At 36.8% G+C, this 21,269-nt stretch overlaps 1 protein-coding gene across 1 annotated transcript in view; it reads right to left on the bottom strand.

The window, feature by feature from the left end:
- LOC145098516 (GDSL esterase/lipase At1g29670-like) overlaps positions 1 to 17,620 on the bottom strand; it is a 57,751-nt gene extending 40,131 nt beyond the window's left edge. The window contains exon 1 of the mRNA XM_079036149.1: positions 17,371 to 17,620. Coding sequence (XP_078892275.1) covers positions 17,371 to 17,620 — 250 coding nt within the window. The remainder of the gene's footprint in view (positions 1 to 17,370) is intronic.
- Between the last annotated feature and the right edge of the window lie 3,649 nt (positions 17,621 to 21,269).

The following is a 21,269-nucleotide window of genomic DNA, read 5'->3' as shown; positions in this document are numbered from 1 at the left end:
CTATGCCAAAGACTGCGTTCTAAAGAAAATGGCAGAGAAGGATGAGGAAAAGGATGAAGAGGACTTATTGATGAAAAAGCCAGAAGAGATCAAGAGAAAGAAAGCTACTGCTAACCCTTCAATGAATGCTTTAATTATGTAGGGTTCGGCAGCGGATGATGAGTTCGGTGGCGTGCAGGTCTGGTCAACCGACTCGGAGGATGATGAGGTCAGAAAGCCATCTCATGGAAAGGCATATGTTGCAAGAGGTGAAGAAAGCGGTGGGAAGTGCTTGATGGTGACCGATGTATCTCAAATAAGGGGATACAATACGGATGGTGCGAATGAGGACACCAAGGAGCGAGAGGACCTATGCTTCACAGCAAAACCTCTCAGCGTGCAGTTCAATGAGCTTGATGAATTAATCAAGAAGGTACAATCCGTTTTTGTTTCATTTAAAGTCCCACAAAATTCATATGAAAAAGAATTAAAAAGCTTAAATTCAAGAATCTCAAATCTAGATAGCAGTTTAACTCAAACACGGGTCACCAATTCTAACCTAACTGACCAAATAAGCAGGGTGTCTTCCAAAAGTGAGGAACGGAGGATGTGGATAGAGATGAAGGAGTCGGAGCTGATTAAAACCAAAGATGAAAACATTTATTTGCAAAGAGACAATTTAAAACTTTTGAAACAAAGAAATGTCTTTTGTTTAATTGCTAAACGTCTTTATGCTAACATTACTCAACTTCAATTGAACTGTGAAATAGGGCAGAAAATTCATCGCATGATTTTACCCTTCCTTGAATTTAAGGAAGATGAAATCGACGTTGAAGCATATAATTGTGAAAGTGTAGTTTCGTCTGATGATGTGAATCCGACGTATATGTATGGTCTGGACAAAATCGAATCTTTTGTAAAGTCCAAGGACCATAAGGACATGTTGAAAAACCTTTTGGATGAAAACGATAAAGTGAAACTAAAGACTGAAACCATACAAAAGTTTGACTCATTGAATGCCAACTTAAGCTCAGAAAATAAAATTGATGTTGAAAACGCATCTGAGCTCAATGAGGATGATGATATGAGTGAAATTTCTGTAGAGGATGAAGTTGACTGTTCTGAATTTGTCAAGAGTGAACCCGAAAACCACAAAAATCTTATTTCTGAAAATTCTGTGGAGTTTGCTCGTTTGTCCCAAAATAAGTCCCCGATTCTAGAAGAAAAGGCAGTTGTGTACCAAAAGGTGAGAACAACACCAAATCAGGTGTATAAGGTCACATGAGTAACCAAACATCAGACAGCCGAACTCACCGCCATTGTAAACGAAGATAATGCAGATGGTTGTGATGAATTTTTCTGGTCTGCTCTAATAGATAATGCTGACGAAACTGTTGGTCAGTCAGAGCGAACGTCCTGGAAAACCAAAGGCAGATATGTGCCAGAGCCACTAAACAAGCCTGACAACTTCGATGTGCCAAGTACCAGTGGTACAAAAGAAGTTCCTATAGAAGAAGTCACTCCTTCAAGCGAAACATCATCAGTTCAAAGTGAACCGGCTGACAGGAAGCAAAAGCAAAAAGCCAACATCCACAGACAGCCGACGCAAGTGAAGGATCAAAAGAAGCAAAGGAATCTGAGATACAAAAAGAATCTCTCAGAGCAGAAACAGTTCTGGCGATCTCAAAACGCCCATTTTTCTGATCATGACAGAAATTTAGAGAAAAAGAGAAGACAGACCGCAAGAAAGGAATAACAACCGAAGGGAAAGGTTCGGTTCAGAGAACACCAGCTATCGAAAGCATAGGTTCGGTTCCGAGATCAAAAGTTGCCAAGGTTCAAGGTTCGGTCCCACTAATGACCAAAAACAAAAGGGCCACCTAGAACGTCAAGTCAAGAAAACTTCTCAGTCTAAATTCTCTCATTCTAATTCTTCTCAACCCTATTCTAAATCTAATTCTGTTCAAACTGAAAATGCAAAATCTTCAACAGATTTGAAAGGAAAATCGAAGGTTTCCTCAGTCAAGAATGATCAAAAGCATTCCAAGGCCCAAACGCCTGAACCTGAATCCAAACTGACTGTAACAAATCCCAACAAAATTAAAGTTTTCACCATTAAGAAGAAAGATGAAACAATTTTAATAAAAAGAACATATCTAGTTGACATTTCTCTTCCTATTAATGTTCCTGTGAAAGGCTCACGTGGACCCAAGAAACTTTGGGTTCCTAAATCTGCTTGATTTTTGCAGGTAATCAGTGACGAGCAGTTCGACGAAGAATGGTATATTGACAGTGGCTGCTCATGTCACATGACCGGAAGGAAGGAAGAGCTGAGGGAATTCCGATCTCTTCCAAACGGCGGGAATGTCAAGTTCGGGAACAACTCATATGGCACGATAAAAGGTTATGGGATGATAACAAATGGAGACTTCACGATTTGAAAAGTTGCATACGTTGAAGGACTATAGCATAACCTCATCAGTGTATCACAGCTTGTTGGAGGTACCGGTCTTAAAGTTTCATTTGATGATGAGGGTTCGGAAATAATAGAGAAGAAAACAAAAAGAGTGATTCTCAAATCAGAGCGCAAAGGCAAAATGTTTCCTCTCAATCTCAAAACTATCAAAGGAAATCCAACTATCTGTCTATTATCCAAAGCACATTCTGACGAAAGCTGGCTGTGGCACCGAAGGCTCTCCCATCTCAATTTCAAGGATATCAACAAACTTGTCACGGGAGGTCATGTTCGGGGTCTTCCATTGCTCAAGTTCGATCGAGAACATTTGTGTGCTGCATGTGAAATGGGGATGCAGAGTCGTCAAAGTCACCCATCCATAATCAACACTAAAGTCGTTGAACCACTTGAGTTAATTCACATTGACTTATGTGGACCATCTTCTATCGAAAGCATTGGCGGTAGCAAGTATATTCTTGTTATTGTTGATGACTTTTCACGCTTTACATGGGTGTTCTTTCTGAAGCACAAATCTGAGGCAACTCTTAAGCTAAAGATGTTTATCAAGCAGGTTGAAGTGCAGCTGAGGAAAGTCGTTCGCAACATCAGAAGCGACAATGGGCTGGAGTTCAAGAATAAAGAACTTGAAGAATTTTTAGTAGAAAAAGGAACCAGTCACAACTTCTCAGCTCCCTACACCCCTCAAGAAAACGGAATTGTCGAAAGACGAAACCGATCTTTGTGTGAGGCGGCCCGAACCATGCTAAGTTTCGCTTCTCTACCTCTATATTTCTGGGCTGATGCTATTGTTGCAGCATGTTTTACGCAGAACAGGTCCTATCTCAATAAGCGTTTCACTCTTACTCCTTATGAGATCATCAACAACAGAAAGCCAAACGTCAAATTCTTCCACGTATTCGGCTCTCGATGCTTTATCTTCAATTCTCAAGATCATCGTAACAAGTTCGACGTTAAAGCCGATGAAAGAATTTTTCTGGGATACTCTCTTACTTCGAAAGCATACAGGGTTTTAAACAAGAGTTTGAGGAAGATTGAAGTAACGTATTATGTGACTTTCGATGACAGCTATGTCAAGAAGCTGAAGGCCACGGAAGAATCAGTTGGAGAAATCTTTTCTCAAACAGGACAAGTCACAGCCTCGATTGCAAATTTGTTTGAGCAATTTGTGGAGTTATTCAATGAACCGGAGAAGGCTACTCTCTCAGAAGCCAATGCAGTAGACAACAAAGTTGACCATCTGAAGCAAATTGTCGATGACGCTGCCAAACGATTGAGTGAAGGAGAATCAGTTCTAAATGAATCTTCTCAGCACGGTGCTTCAGTTGAGGGGGAGAATCCATCTTCATCAAAACTGCCAAGTTCACAGGTTGAGAGGGAGAACTCTTCTCCAGCTACACCCGAAAGTACTGTAGCTCCCGAAAGCTCAAATGCACCCGAAAGCTCTACTGCACCCGAAGTTACTGTTGCTACCAGAAGCCCAAATGCTCCCGAAACTCCTGTAGCACCAGAAAGTCAAGATACCCCTGAAAGCTCATCAGTCGAGGGGGAGAATGCCGATATGTTTTATGATGGTGACAGTCAATCTGAATTAGAAGAGATGGTAAACGCTGAATTGGATCCATCCTATGATCCGAATTACCCTCCTCTTGTCAAATGGACCAGAGATCATCCTGTTTCACAGGTAGTGGGTAATGTCTCTGAAAAGGTCCTGACCCGATCTCAACTGAAGGCAAAGCAAGCATCTCTGTTCTCAAAAGTAGAGTTCTGCATGTTTAACTCTTTCGTCTCAAAAGTTGAACCGAAGACAGTAAATACTGCTCTTGATCACTCTGATTGGGTTCAAGCTATGCAAGACGAACTTAATGAGTTCGAAAGAAATAAAGTTTGACGCCTCATTCCAACTCCTCAAAATGCCTCGATTGTTGGTCTAAAATGGGTCTTTAGAAATAAAATGGACAAGGAAGGCAATGTAATAAGAAACAAAGCTCGTCTGGTTGTGAAAGGATACTGCCAGGAGGAAGGAATCGATTATGAGGAAACATTTGCTCCTGTAGCTAGGCTGGAATCTGTTCGAATATTTCTTGCCTATGTTGCACACAAGAACTTTGAGGTCTACCAAATGGACATGAAGTGCGCATTTCTAAATGGAGAACTTGAAGAAACGGTGTACGTGGAGCAACCTCCGGGATTCGTTAATGAAAAGTACCCCAATCACTGCTATATTCTGGACAAAGCGGTATACGGACTGAAACAAGCACCTAGAGCCTGGTATGAAACGCTAACCAAGTTTTTAAAGATGTCCAAATTCAAACAAGGTTCGGTTGACCCAACCTTCTTTTGTAAGAAGGAAGGTAACCACCTTATGATTGTTCAAATTTATGTTAATGATATCATCTTCGGCTCAACGAATCCTAGCTTAACGGCTGAATTCAGAAAGCTGATGGAGACTAAATTTGAAATGAGCTCAATGGGTCCTATTAACTTTTTCCTTGGCTTAAATATTAGACAGGGACCCGAAGGCATCTTTATTAACCAGGAAGCTTACACCAAGACTCTCCTTGCTAAATTCGGCATGATGGGAGACTCAAAGGTGAAAGTTCCAATGGCGTTCGAAACCAAGCTCACTCCATCCTTGGACAAGCCAGCAGTCGATATTATGCTATATCGCCAGATGATCGGTTCTCTAATGTACCTTACAGCTAGCAGGCCTGATATAATGTTTTCTGTTTGCTACTGTGCTAGATTTCAGGCGAATCCTCGTGAACCTCATATGCTTGCAGTGAAGAACATTCTTCGGTATCTGAAACGAACTACCTCTCTCGGCTTATGGTATCCATCAAACTCAGGCTTCTTCGTTCAAGCCTATTCAGATGCAGACCTTGGAGGTTGTGGACTAGACAGGAAAAGCACCACTGGAGGCTACCAATTCCTTGACGGGAAGTTGGTTAGCTGGCAATCAAAGAAATAGACTTGTGTATCTCTGTCTACAGCTGAAGCAGAATACATCGCAGCTGCCTCCTGTACATCTCAAGTGATTTGGATCCAAAGCCAACTTCGGGACTATGGACTCAATATGAAAAAGATCCCACTATATTGCGACTCTGAAAGTGCAATTAGGATCTGTCATAACCCAGTGCAACACTCCAAGACTAAGCACATAGCACTGAGGTATCACTTCATTAAGGATCATGTGGAAGATGGGAACATCGAAATTCATTTTGTTCGAACCACTGATCAACTGGCTGACATCTTCACCAAAGCTCTTCCTGAAGCTTCTTTCAACAAAATTCTACAAGGGCTTGGAATGATGGAATCGGAGTCAGTACCAAAAATTACCTCTCAAGATCAAACGCAAGAAGCGAAATAGACCGAACGTTCGGGTTCGGGTCTTGCTCTGGTGTACCGAAATAGACCGAACGCTCGGGTTCGGTTGTATCATCTGATTTTCGCCTATCACTCAAATGTAGTTTCTATGGTTGTAAATCTTTTGTATCATTTTTCTTAATTCATTTATCTTATTGTCAAAGTTCTTCTCTTTTTCAATCTTATTTTTTTGGCAACCGAAATAGACTGAACGCTCGGGTTCAGTTACAAATTTTTTCTCACCCGAAATAGACCGAACGCTCGGGTTCGGTTCCAAAGTTTTCTCAACCGAAATAAACCGAACGCTCGGGTTCGGTTCCAACATTTTTTTTGTGTATAAATTTTTTTTTATGTCTTATTTATTTCGATCAAAAATTCCAATTTTTTTTTTATTTTGGCTTTTATATTTTTTTATTATTTTTATTTTATTTATTTCATTGTGGTTAACTTATTTCACTAGCTAAGTGTCCCTAGAAGCATGCTGCTGTATGTGACCAAAGCCTCATCTGATTCTGAATAAAAGCCTTACTGACTTGGTACAAACAAACCTTGTCTTCCCAATTAGGCTCTCATATTTATTCTAATCATGAGCTACCTAACTCTCTTCTTACATGAGATAAGAGTTTTCTGCTTAGTCCTATTTTTCATAGCAGAGGTACTTTGGGTTTCTTTACACCATCTACATCATTTTTCTCCATCTCACTCGTTTAACAAACGTAACCCTTGAGACTCTCAGACATTACCACTGAGGTTTATGGTTGCACAATTTCTGTGTTCATGATCTTAGCTTCGTGTCACTACGTGCTAAGTGAAACCCACAATTCAATACCTACTATGCATTGACGGTGAACAATTAACTTGCTCTAGCTTTCACTAATGAATTGACGAACTTATCCATGAGAGTACAACATGAAATCTCTATTTTTCTTTTGAGTGATTCCTATGAAATTGTTAAATCTAATAACATTTCTTCCCTTGGGATCCAGTTTTATTTTTTTTTTTTGAGATTTCACATACATTAGTTTACCTTGCCACTTAAATTATCTCTAACCTACTTGTTCAAACAGACTACACTGGTCTCACAAGTACTTCGTTCGATTTCTATCTTATATCAAGATCAAGAATTATGAATCGAAGCGAAAGCCACCTCATAAGCCTAATTAAAAGAAGCCTTTCAACACTTCTTAATAAGTGTCTGATCGTTATTCAACGGGAAACCACACAAACACTTTAAAGTCTCTCTTGACTTTGAAGGAAGAGATTCGTGCCCGGGATCCACTGTTTCGTGTCTTTATTGACATCACATAATCCCTTAAAAGTGTTGCTTTATTTCTTTTTCTTTTACACACTCAGCACGAAAATCTTTTTGATTTTCCAAAATTCTGGTTTCATTAATTCTAAGGAATTTTAATTGGGTTGGCTGTTATCAAAAGTTGAGGTTAATATTGATCCACGTGGCGATTTTATTTTAAAGATGCCGTTTCACTCTAAAGGGATAAGATGACGAAATCTTGACTCAGGCGGGAGTCCAATCGATTTGATTTCAAACGGTGCAACAGGGGAAAGCGTGCGAATAGGAATCGTTTCATCTCCAAACGGCGCCTGATGGGAAGGCGTGTAATTAGGGACTGACACTCTCTCTCCTGCGTGATCATCGTCAAACCCAACTATCACGCGTCAGTCACCTTCGAAAAACCCTTCGTTTTTCAATTGAAGATTTGGGAAAGATTTTTTTCTCTCCTTTACCCACAGTATAAAAGGTAATGTGATCCACCGTTTACCTCTTTACTGCACCTAAATTCTCAGAAAGCAAGAAATTCCTCTAAACCTCTACTGTTCATCATCTCTCCCACTTTCATCTCAACAATGGCGGGTTCTTCATCTGTTCACGCGACCTCTCACATCTTGCCTATTCGTCCCCAGTAGAGTTTGATCATTGATCTCACTCCTCAGGCATACGACGCTTTCATGTTTCCCATCATCGAATGCCTGAAGTTCTTGCCAATCGCTCCTGCTCTTACCAGGGCTAAAGTTGTTCCAATGGAGTTCCTGTCACAAATCTTTGCCACGGCTCACTACGACAAGGTCGTCGACAGGATTTTCTTCGATGTCTTTGAGCACAAGGCGTCGATTTCCAAACAGAGGTTCTGTACGCTGTTAGGGTTTGTCCCTGATTCTTCGAGGGTTAATCTGGAAACCATTCCAATGGGTCATCTGTTTAACATGTTCTACAACATGGGGTACACTGAGGTGCTCACTACTGTCACGAAATTCAAGAAATCGTGCCTGCCCCCTCAGTGGAATGGAATGTTCACTGTTCTTTTCAAGGGCTTATCTGAACGAAGTGCTGGATCCGATGGGGCAAGTCGTTTATTTCTCTCCATCATGTACGGGATCTACAATGGCATCAACATGGACTACAGGTCGGTCCTATGGCAACAACTCATTCAGAGTCTCTCTTCGACTTCTCGACACTCAGAGATTTCTTATGCCCGATTCTGGACTATTGTCACGAAATGGGTGATGGACAAGTACCACGTTCCCATTGTCGCTGGTGCTCCAATGTCTTCGATTGGTACTTTCCATACCATGAAGATCATTGTGTCGGATGCTTCGAAATTTCCCTTCAACGGGTCTATCCCGGAAACGATGTATGGTGACGTTCCTGCTGACAGCCGGATCATTCAAACGTATAAGGAGTTCAGACGTTCTGGTCCGAGGGATCTTACTCCAGAGATGCTGAAATTAATTCATGACGCTGACAAGCCTGCTCCTAGAGGCAAGAAAGCTGATAAGGGAAAACAGGTGGCAAAGGGAGCAAAAGGCCCATCTCCCAAGAAAAGGAAACCCACTAAGGCTGCTCAGTCTCCACCGCAGAAGAGGAGAAAAACCCAACCGCGACGAAAGTTGATTATCGCTTCATCCTCAAGCGAATCTAAGGACGAGGATTCTGATTCGGATGGATCTCAACGTGGCAACACTCCACCACGTTCGCCTACCCCAGAGATACATATTTCTACTTCTCCTATCTCTTCTCCACCCGTTACAATTCCTATTTCTATTCCCCTCCATAACCTCCACCACTCAAATACCACCTACTTCCATCCCAATACCACCACCAATCTTTACCGAAGCAACAACCACCACCACTGCAGATGTTAGAACCAACGTATCTGATACGGGGGTTCATACTGACGCACCAAAAACCACCTCAGCACCCGAACCCACACCAACAACCGAACACACCACCCAACCCAAAACTACTACTACTACCGAGCCTACAGTTTCACCACCATCATCTTCTCTTGCTCATGCTTCAGAGGAAGAAGAACCACTCCTTGGCGGGGAGAATATGACTTTTGATTCGGTCTATTATAGTCCGTTTCAAGTTCAAAGTGACGACGATGACGATGCTCCTGTCACAAAGAGACATCTCAAGGAGCTACATGACAAAATTGATTCGCTCATCGCTTCGTCTTCCTCATCTCAGTCCTCCATATCTGAAGCTGCAATTCAGAAAATTGTTGAGGCTTTTTCCAAAGCTCATCAAGTTTCCCTTGATTCCGCCACTGCAGCCATAGATGCCTCAACCAAAGCTTGTGAGGCAGCGACCGAAAAAGTCGATAAACTATTCACTGATGCTTCTTTCTTGTTGAAATCTTTACAGGAAAGTGCTGAAGCCACCAAGACTACGCTGGAACCCATTATCAACCAGTTTACTACATCAGTCGCTTCTGAGCTGAAGTCGTTCGCTTCGCTTCGTCAAACCATCTCTGACGACAACTCAGCTTTCAGAACCACCATTGAGGAGCGTCTCTCCAAGCTTCAAGAAGACTTAGCTGTCGAGAACTCTCTCATGGATGCTCTCGCAAGGAAGACTACCGCTCTGAAGGTCAAGAGTACTCAACTCTCCAACTGTCAATAGGAGATTGACTCTCTTCGATCTGAAAGAGAGGTAATTAAATCGTGTGTTTCGGATGTCCACTCTGCTATCTCCAACATCCTTGAAGCACATGACCCAATCATCAATTATTCAGTACGTCGTACCCTTGTAGAGAAGCTCGCTCCCGCCCTTTCTTTACTCAGCAAAATTGAGGGGCTCCTTGATTTCGTGTCCATTCCGAAACAAGGGGGAGAAAAAGAACAAGTGTCTCAACCACCTCCTACTTCAGCAACTCACACAACCGAACCTCCTCCAGTAGGCCAAGCCTCCGGTTCTGGTGTGGAAGAAAAAGGCAAAAATATTACTGAGGAGAGTGATGATGATGATAAAGAGACAATTGCCGACCTTCTGAAGCATCAAGGTCGAGATAAAGAGGCTGGCATCAGTGCTCGTGTGGCTAGAGAGGATAAAGAAGCCGAAAGAAGACAGAAAGAAGCCCACGACCTTCTTGAGAGCAGGAAAACTCTTTTTCCTCCGTGGACTCTTGAGAGGCTGATTAAAGAAGCCATTGACACACCAAGTATCTTGTGGCTAGAACCTGTGATCTCTTTAGATCGTTCTAACACTGTCGACTCACAGTTCGACATGCCACTGACCCGAAAGGTGTTTGTTTTTCATGCCGTTGACAACATTGCAGAGTTCCCTCATCCTCATCCACAGGTTGATCGGGACTTAATCAAATTTTATCTGAAGGCCGCTCAACCCAATACCAGACTTGGAGCGCTCAGAAAATTGTCAATGTTCGGGTCCTGAAGCCGTATAGGGAAGGCAACTTCACCAACGTTCGGTTCAAGGTACTAAGGGGATCTGCCAAAGCCGAACATGCCATATCACTTGCAGATCTTCCCAACCTTAATCCCCATGATTGGATTATCTTGCACAACATCCTTCTTACAAACGAAGCTGAATATGGTCCGACCATCGACCATTTTAAGAGGATGCTTGTATGCTATATCATGGAAGTTGCTTTGATGGATCAGGAGATTGCGAGCGTATTTAAGAAGAAGCCTACCATATCTCCTGTTGGCTCTGCCAGTGATCTCAACATGATGCATATGGGGAAGATTGACCCAAAGAGAAATTTCGTCATGTTTACCAGGAACGAAGGACATAAATGCCTTTTCGCCTTGGCAGACAAACATCTCTACACCATTGCATGTTTGGAACACGTTTTAGGGATCATCCATCGATGCAAGCAGAACACAGCGGATGATATCAAGTACTTTGATGATATGATTCAATGGTACATTCGGTTCAGACAGACTATCCTTGCTCTTATCACACGTCTGTTTGATACCGTAAAGAAGGTTCCCGCTGCTGGCCCAAGCAAGAAGAAGAAGTAGTCTCGCTCCAATTTGATGCAAAGGGGGAGATTATTGGGTCATCTTTTGTGTTGTGTCTATTGGGCTCGTTAGCTAGTCCAATATATATCTCCGGTATGGGCCTGTCCATCCGTGAGTTTTGTAGGGTTTAGTATATATAGATGCTTGCATGCATCCTAGAACGAGAGGACGATTAGTAGCGATTAGAGTTTTATTGTTCAGCAGATTTATCGTTCTTGTTTTTGTAACCCTAGAATCCTTTACAGTGGAAGTTCTTAGTCGAGCTCTGCTGAGGATCGAGTATTCTAATCATTCGACACATCTTGATTCATACTTGTGTTTTGTTCATTGTTTTTACGTTCATCGCATACCTGTTACAAAGATCTAGTCGATCAAAGAGTTAATTAATAACTCATCAGGATGCTTCAAGAAGATTGGTTACCTAGATTGGTGGAATTCTCTGCAACAAAAGCATTCAGGGAATCAACAAAAAAACATCCAAAACAAAACGAATGTTAAAATTGAGTCTAGCCCCATACATGGGCTCGAAACCCGAAGTCGACATGTTTGGTAAGCTTAATTTTAATACCCCTTGGAACATCGATTCAGGTGCTACTGAAAACATTTCTTGCAACAATCATCTCTTTTGAATGTGAGAAACTGAAACAAAGGAACCGCAGTTAGCATACCAAATGGCGATAATGTCCCAATTGAAGGAATTGGAACTGCATTTCTTCCAAAAGACACAAAAATTGATCATGTTTTATATATTCCCAATTTTAGACATAATTTACTTTCTGTCAGTAAATTTACAAAAGATTTTAATTGTTTAATGACCTTTTTCCTAGATTATTTCCTTATAAAGGACTTACATTTGAGGAAGTTGTTTTGCACGGGGAGATGTAAGAATGGTCCATATCAATTAGAAGGAAAAGATAAAAGAATTACAACACTAGAAATAAAAGTCGAATCTAATATTGGCACAAAATGTTAGGGCATGCATCCAACAATAAACTACAATGAACTGATCCCATAGGAAAAATAGTTAGCATAGAAGATTGTGATTCTTGTATAAAAGCAAAATACTTACTTTTTCAGATAATTCTATAAAATGAACTGCTTGTTTTGATCTTTTACATTGTGATATTTAATGAGCATATTGAGTACCCTTTATCTCTGGGGCTCGTTATTATTTTAAAAATTATTGATGATTTTGTCGATCTACATGGTTATATTTGATCAAAAGTAAATCAGACAATACAATAGTTTGATAGTTTTTTTGTAAAATGGTAAACACACAATTTGGAAAAGGAGTTAAGAAAATTTGAACTGATAACGGAGGTGAGTTTGCTTCGAATCAAATGGTAAAATACTACGAATACACACGACCCTATAGAATAGGGTTATTGAGAGAAAACATTGGCATCTATTGGAAGTAGCAAGAACCCTGCGTTTTGAATAAAATCTACCCATAAAAGATTTGGAGAGAATACATGTTAATAGCCACCTACGTCATCAATAAGCTACCATCCAAAGTCATAAAGAAGAAAACACCTTATCAACTTTTGTTTGATCAAAATCCACATTATGATCATACGGGAGTCTTTGGTTATTTGGTATATGCAAAAGAAAACAAAACATGAAAGGATAAATTTGAAGAGAGGGAAATCGCTTGCATTTTCCTAGGCTACCTATGGGAAAAAGGGGTTCTCAAGTTTAGGATTTAAAGGAGAAAAAGATGAGTGTTTCAACAGATTTAAAGTTCATAGAATGTCAATATCCTTTTCACACCACCCAAGATAAACAACCTCCTACCCTTGGCATTGAGAATGATTTTTCTAGCCTCGTTTCTTAGCCAATATTTCCAAACCATGAACAAACTCCTACTCCAAACAAAAATAATACACAACCTGAGACAAATATGGATAAAACGCAGGACACACAAACCGAGAACCCAAGAGACATTACTAATCAGACTCCAAATAAATGTGTTGAACAAAATGATTCCACATCAAACACCATTCCCACACAACACCACTGGCCAGAAAGGACGAAAACATTTCCTTAACGATTTGGTGACTATGAACTAGAGCTTCCTCCTTCTAGAGATTATTCTCTTCCTAAAGCCCTTCAGCATCCTTGGTGGTACATCCTTTATCTAATTTTTTCTTTTATAAAAAAATTCTAACAGTCACAAATCTTTCTTGATTTCTATCTCCACACACAATGAGCCCAAACACTTTTTCCACGCAACTAAAGATACAAAATCATAAGAAGCTATGAAAAACGAAATCCAGGATCTTAAAAGTAATAATACTTGGATCTTGACAGATCTCTCATTGGGAAAGAAAGCAATTGATTCTAAATGGGTTTATAAAATAAGAATTTTGAAGTTGAGCATTATAAATCACATCTACTCGCAAAAGGTTTCACCCAAATCGAAGGTGTTAGTTTTCATGAAACTTCCGCACATGTTGCCAAACTTGTGACAGTTTGAACAATATTAGTTGTGGTGGTACAAATAAAATGGAGCATTCATCAACTTGACGTTAACAATGCCTTTTCGCATGGTGATTTAGAGGAAGAAGTGTATATGAAAACACTAGAAGGTTATATTTAAACTAGTGATACACGTATCTACAAACTTCAAAAGTCCTTGTATGGGTTATGACAAGCATCTCGTAACTGGTATAAAAAGTTTAATGATGCTTTGTTAGGTATTGGTTTCCAACATTCAAAGTCGATCATTCTCTCTCCATCTTCAAAACACCAACCACTTTTGTGGCTACCTTTATCTATGTTGATGATCTCATCCTCCTTGGCAATGACATCGACCATATTACTAAAATTAAATCTCATAGATTGTGGCCTTTGAAGTTTTTCTTGGAGTTGAAGCATCAAGAACTCCAGATGGGATGGTCCTTAGCCAACAAAAGTATACATTAGACAATCTCATAGATTGTGGCCTTTAAGGCTGTCGACCTAGCGCTTTTCCAATAGAGCACAACCTTCATCTCGATCAAGCAGATGACACTCCTATTGCTGATGTGAGTCAATTTCAAAGACTTATTGGATGTCTTCTCTACCTACAGGTTACCCGCTACACGTCACACTTTTTATCAACACCTTAAGCCAATTCGTTTCTTCTCCACGACGGCTACATTTTGATGAAACTCTTTGCATTCTTTGTTTTCTTAAATCCACCCTAGGACAAGGTATTTTTTTTGCCTTCTACTAGTAAATTAACTCTCAAGGCTTTTTGTGACTCTCATTGCCTTGGGCGTCCCTTAAAAATACGTTCTAAAATTGGATATTTTATCACATTGTGAGATGCTCCCATCTCATGGAAATTAAAGAAGCAGTCGGTTGTCTCTCGACCCTCCGTTTAATCTGAACATTGTTCCATTACTTCTTCTATTAGTGAGATTTCGTGGTTATGTTGGCCGCTACAAGAATTTGGTGTGTCACAATTAGTTACAATATAACCCCCTCTACCATGAACCTACAAATCATGTCAAAATGGATTGCTATTTTGTTGGTGTGCATATTGAATCCCAAGAAGTTAAGACATGTTTTATATGCTCTACTGAACAAGTTCCTAAGATTTTAACTAAGACCATTGGTGCTAAGCAGTTTCGTTATCTTCTTGGAAAGTTGTGCGTTTGTGATCTCCACGTCCTAACTTGAGGGGGAGTAAAGCAAATCGTTTAGCTACACAACATAAGCTATCTGATTCCAACTCAAAGATTTCATCGTCATCTAGTACATACTTATCTATCTTTTGTTACAATATTTTGGTTTCCTACTTTGTCTAGATTTTTTTGTCCAACTTGCATATATATATATATATATATATATATATATATATATATAGTAGCACTTTTATTTTAATAACAAATTAATAGAAACCCTTTCATATTTCTATGTACTATGACACTTTTTTAATTTTTGAGGAAGCTCAATCCAATGTTGGATTGCCATCATGGCCTTCTTTCATTCCTTATTTTAGAAACAACCAATCCAAATGTTGTTCAAATGTTGTTCATCTAAAGACCTTAAGTTTTGTCTACTCTAATGAATATTGGAAACATGAACATGTTTTAAAGGAATTTATTTTTCTTGCAATGAACACATCATTGTTTGTAATGTTTTTTTTTTCTTTTTAATATTTCTAGCATCTTGATAGTTTTATCAAAAAAAATCTTTTTACTTTAAAATAAAAACTTAAAGCGCCTTAAAAAATATTTTCATTATGTAACTAGAAAATCAAGCATCACTAATAATATATTGTAGATAAAATTGTAAAAATGGTCATTATGCTATGCATTTTTTCTTAGCTTTAGTCTAAATCTCGACTTTTTTGGCTTCATGGTCCTTTTGAATTGGTTTTCTTGTGGTTTTGATCCCTCAAATAATTTAAAAGGCTAAAATGCCCTTTTATTTTTATTTTTTCCTTTTTAGTACTTTTTTATATTTTATTAATTGAAAACAAAAAATGGCCCATCTCTCTCTCGCTCTCTCTCTCTCTCTCCCCCTCTATCTCTCTCTCTCTCTCTCTCTCTCTCTCTCTCTCTCTCTCTCTCTCTTTCTCTTTTTCTTTCTCTCAAAACACATATAGAAACGAAAAAAATGATGGAAAAATCAACCGAACAACTCCATCGAGCTCCACCATCTTTTCACCATTCTTGTTCATCCTAAAGCCGATTCACCCACCTGTTATCCCTCCATACTTCTCCCCTCCTATGATTTCGTAGGTAGAATTGATTTCTAGGTTGTTCTTGATTTTGGTTTGGTGTTGATTACAAGTTTTAATTTTTATTTGGGGATGAGTTCAGGGGGAGATGATGATGGTAAAGAAGAACATGTGGGAGGCTAGAGGAATTTGGTGAGGCGGGATGAGGGTCAAAAGCAAAAGACACACACACATGGATTTCTGGTGTGACTAGGAAACGTTTATCCCTGTTCAAAAACTGATGAAGATGAAACCTTCATCCATGTTCAAAAACTATTATAGAACCTTAATTAAATCAAAGATTTGGGTTTCTTGTTTCAAAACCCTTAGAAAACTTGCAACTAAATCAAGGGTTTGGCATCTAAAAATAAACCCATAAATCAATGGTTGGGATAGGATTAGTTCACACGTTGATGACCTTCGCGGAGGTGTGCAACAAGACAGCCTCAAACTAGATTATGCTTTGTTCAAAAGGGAAGTGGCACTCAGTCGAATTCATCATGTTTAGATCTGTCTTTGATTTCATTAGGAACAAGTACTTGTTTAATGTCTGATTTTTTATATGAATTGGAAGCACCAACTCATTATGGTTCTTCACCTAATTCAATCTAGTTATCAAGATAAATAGTCGATTCAACATTTTGGGGATACCCAATTTGCTTATGTCAGTTCTATGAATCTTTACATCCATTGTTTATCTCAAGGATGTATGACCAGAGGGTATTTCGCTCTCCCCGATGATGATGATGACGGATGGTCTTGGCTTTTCTTAAACCAGGAGTGCAACCATCTGGTCGAAGACCTACGATATCTCAATTTTCACTACCAGAGCCAGCAATGTGTTGGTTGTTGTTGTATTCAGAATCGGGAGGGATTTGGAGATAAAGGGAAGGGAAATGTTGTAGGGTTTGTAGCGAGAACGGGGAAGTGGAGCTCAAGTTTAAATTGTTTGACATATTATAAATATAGATTAGGATGATGAAATTTAAGGGAGAGAAACAAGAAGAAAAAGTTGAAAATTTCATGATGTGATCTTCAAAATCAAAAGTTGATGAGGATGAATTTTTATCTGGTTGAGAGAGAGACCCTATTTTTTCCTCTCTTTTTTTTTAATTGATAAAGTATAAAAAAGTATTAAAAATGTAAAAACTAAAAATAAAATGGGATTTTAGTTTTTTGGTTTTTGGTCACAGGGGCGGAGCTTCAACATTTGATTTAGGGGGGGGGGGGGGGGGGGGGGGATATAATATGTATAAAAATCGGTGAACAGGGGGGGGCCATGACCAAAATTTGTATATTTTTGAGCCTAATATGTACAAAATTGAAGTAGAAGGGTTATATATAACAAAAAAAATAAGATGAATCAAAACCACAAACAAACCAATTTAAAAAGGACCATAAAGCCAAAAAGTTGAGGTTCAGAGAAAATAAATACAACATGGACCATTTTTGCAATTTTATCGATTGTAATGTGATAAGATGAAAATAGGAAAATTTGGTTAACTTTGATGGCATATTAAGAATATACATTATTAACCAAATGAGAAATATTGACCTATGACGTCTGCCTGGGTTCGACCATTAGTGAATCTGCCGGTGACACCATGAGGAAAATCAATTCCATATGGTGGATAATTGGCTTTAGCGGCTGTCTTGAGTTTATTGTTATTCCCACTATCGACCAATGAGTCTCCAAATATGAAGTAACATGGGACTATTGGTTTGCCCACGATGATAAACGTTCCAAACTTTATGAAAACGGAGAGGATACAAATTGGAAATAAATTTAGCTTACAATTAGCCATGTTTGGTATAAGAGGAAACAAGTGGGAAACAAGGTTATCAAATCCAAGAAAATAGTGCAAGTTAAAGTAGATGGAGAGAAATGCTGATATTGAATGCAAAATGCGTGGAACATAAAGAGAGCAGAGGTGGCCAACAAGTTAGGCGAAATAAATAAATTCTTTTAGAAAGCATGAAAAAATCACATTTGAAGGGAAATACTCTTTTATGTTTCTCTATTGAAGCATCAATGTTATATTATAATCAAAATTCCATCGCATGATTTTTATTTTATTATAAAAATGTCTCAACCTATTTAATTAAATATACACCGATAGTGATAGCAGAATTGTTGTAAAAATCGATCATGAGAATAAGCACAACATACAAGAGAAAAAATTGTGTTAGGTCTTCCAAAAATAATCACAAAGATCTCATGTAAACCATGAAATGCGACTTTTGAAGGAAAAAACCAAAGAAAACGAACATCAATCCACAATAAAAGAAGTAATATATGAAATGTTCTTTTTTTATTGTAATTTATATATGAATGTTTCCATTAATGGAGTAACCTAATCATCAAGCAAAGTCGACGGAGGTGGAAACACTACCACACGTTTGATTTCTTTCTTTGTCAAATACTCTCAAAAGATTTCTTTCTTTGTCAAATACTCTCAAAGGAGGACTATATGATTCTAATATATTTTTTTCACCAAGACAAAACAAAGTACAAGCCTATTCTCCATTTGTTGTTGAAATTTGACTGTGATATTTAAATGTTAGATCTGATTTTGCCAGTTGCGCAATGATATAATTATACAGTTAAAATAATTGCAGGTAAAAATTAAAAATAAAAAAATTAAATAAATTTCTACATTTTGTTCATGCTTATAATCTTCATACTCATTTATAATGACACGTGGACATCACTAATTATCTATTTCTTTAATCACATCTCCTAAATTTTATATTTGTCTTAATCAAATGTATATGAACAAAATGTACGATGATATTTGATGTATTTTAAAAAATATATTCGAGTTTACGTTTTCATTAATATTTTTGGACATTAACCGAATTAACAAAAAATTAAAAATGTCTATTAAATAGTATTTTGATACCATGTAATATAATCCAAGCATTTTCAAATTTTGGTTTTAGTTTTGTACAATCGAATGAATATTAAGTTTTTTATAACGTTAATTTAAATGAAATACCCTTTAATATTTATTTTCTAGTATCCGATAATATTTTTAGGATAAAAACAAGAAATCAATTGATTTGAGTGATCTATTAATAAATAAAATTAATCAAATAAATTTTGTATTATATTATTTATATTGCACCAAAACATCCAATTTTTTAGATATGAAATTTCATATATTAAGCATTTAAATTAAGAATGAAGTCACACAAAATACACCATTATAAATAAATCTCATCAAACATTTCAATTAACAACCAAGTCACACAAAATACACTATTATAAATGATTCTGGAGTTTCTCGAGTTAAGCTTCGTTCTTCCAAGCATTTCAATTCTTGTGCCCTCTTTCATCAATACAGTTTAAGTCTTGCCAACGAAAATGACAAATCCACACAAAAATTATTGGGACAAATGAACTTTGGGTCATCATATTAATATCATACATATTTATAAAGCTAGCATTTTTTCTTGAATCTCATGCATTTGAAACTTCCTTTTTTAACTTCCTCAAACCACATTCATTTGAAACCCCATTTTTTAACTAATGCAACTCAAAAGTTTTCTTAATTATGATTTAACACTCAAAAGGTTTATAACTTATATTATGTTTAATTAGCATTTAGTGAACAATTTAGTATAAAAAGGTCAATATTTTGTGTCTTTTGTGTTATATAAAATCTTACATGTAAGAAGGATTTGAAGATATTGTGATTCAAAAGTTTTCATGTAGTTGAAACATTCACGATCCAAATATGATGATTTGAAGAAATGAGTTATGTCGATCCAAATATGATTTGAAGAAATGGGTTATGTCGCATCGATGGTAATTGTAAAATGATTTTTTCTTTCAACCAAAACAAATGAAGCTTTTCTATTATTTCTTTATATTCAGTTTCTCATTTAATCTTTCTATGTGATTTGTGTGTATTACTCAATCTTGAATGCGACTCTCCAAACATCAATGTTTTGCTTGGAATATCTTTATGATTCGTTTTTTTCAAGAAAAATATTTTGATTGCAGGTTAGTGAAAAATTATCATCAAGTTTCTATGGTTGAATGATGTTAAATGAAGAAAGAAGATTCGTAAAATGGATATAGGTTTTTTTGTTTGAGCAAAGTTGACGAATGTTAGTTTTTTCTTTTGATTTAAATATATGTTTATGTAACATCTTTATTTATATATTCAACTACCAAATGCTCTTATTTATTCGATTGTAGTTTTTCTATTTTGCTTATGTTTATTTTCTATTGTATTTTTGTTGGGTTATCCTACACAACATATTTAAAAGACAATATTTAAAAGATAACATAATTTTAAACATTTGATATTTAATTATGATAGACTTATCATGATATTTTCTTCATATGAAATTAATTTATCCATATTACTACGACAAGAATTACATATGACATTTACGAAAATATATATATTATATGTGATTTGTTTAACATGTATATGCACCTATGTATCTTATAAATTTATAATTAAATATCTTTATGTTTAATAATTGAAGGGATTAAAATGATGCATCAAAACCAATTATTTACACGAATATAATAATAATAATAATAATAATAATAATAATAATAATACATTTTCAAGTACCGCATTCATTTGAAACTCACACTACAACTCAAAAGTTTTCTAATTTATGTATATTTATTAGTTAGAATTCAAGAGTTTTTAACTTATGATTATTAATTATTAATCACTAATAACTTTTTATTTTCTTTTCTTTTATAAGGTTGTAAAGTTTTGCTCATTAAAAATATTAATGTATTTGAAGAGATTTGTGATTTAAATATGAAAAGTTAATCTAAATGTTATAATATATGTTTTAGTGTTTTTATGTTATTAAAAGTTATAGTATTTATTTTTCATATTTTTTATTATTCGTTGTATATATATCTTTTTTAATACAAATGTTATAATAAATGTTTTTCTATTTTTATGTTACTACAAGTTACAGTTCATATTTTTGTTCATACGTTTTGTTACCCATTATATTATCATTCATTTGATATATAATTTACACAATATTAAACAGTTTATAAAATTATCAATTAATTATATATATCACAATGATTTAAAAATTAAACTATAATGTTTAATAAAACTAATATGTTAACTATATGTTTGCTTTACTACTAACATTTTGTTTCAAAGTAGAAATATTAAATAATAATTTGGTAAAAGTTATTATTTTAATTATATAATTTTATACTCGCGCAACGCATGGGAATTTGCCTAGTATCTACAATAAAACAGGCTAAAAGTATGCCCCCTCTTGTTTGCGTCCTCTCCCAACTAGTCCCATAGAATTATAAAATAAAAATGCAATACATTATTTTATTTTAGAAAATGGGTATCCATATATACTTCATCATTAAAATTTTTCCTTTAACAAAAATTTAAAAACTCCACATAATAATAATAATAATAAATTAAAAACTACATCACATGA

Source organism: Lactuca serriola, chromosome 4, assembly GCF_051521515.1.
Source record: "Lactuca serriola cultivar US96UC23 chromosome 4, Lser_US96UC23_V15, whole genome shotgun sequence".
In the NCBI taxonomy this organism is placed as follows: Eukaryota; Viridiplantae; Streptophyta; class Magnoliopsida; order Asterales; family Asteraceae; genus Lactuca; species Lactuca serriola.
Note: the sequence above shows the minus strand (reverse complement) of the source record. Positions and strands in the feature narration are given on the sequence as shown.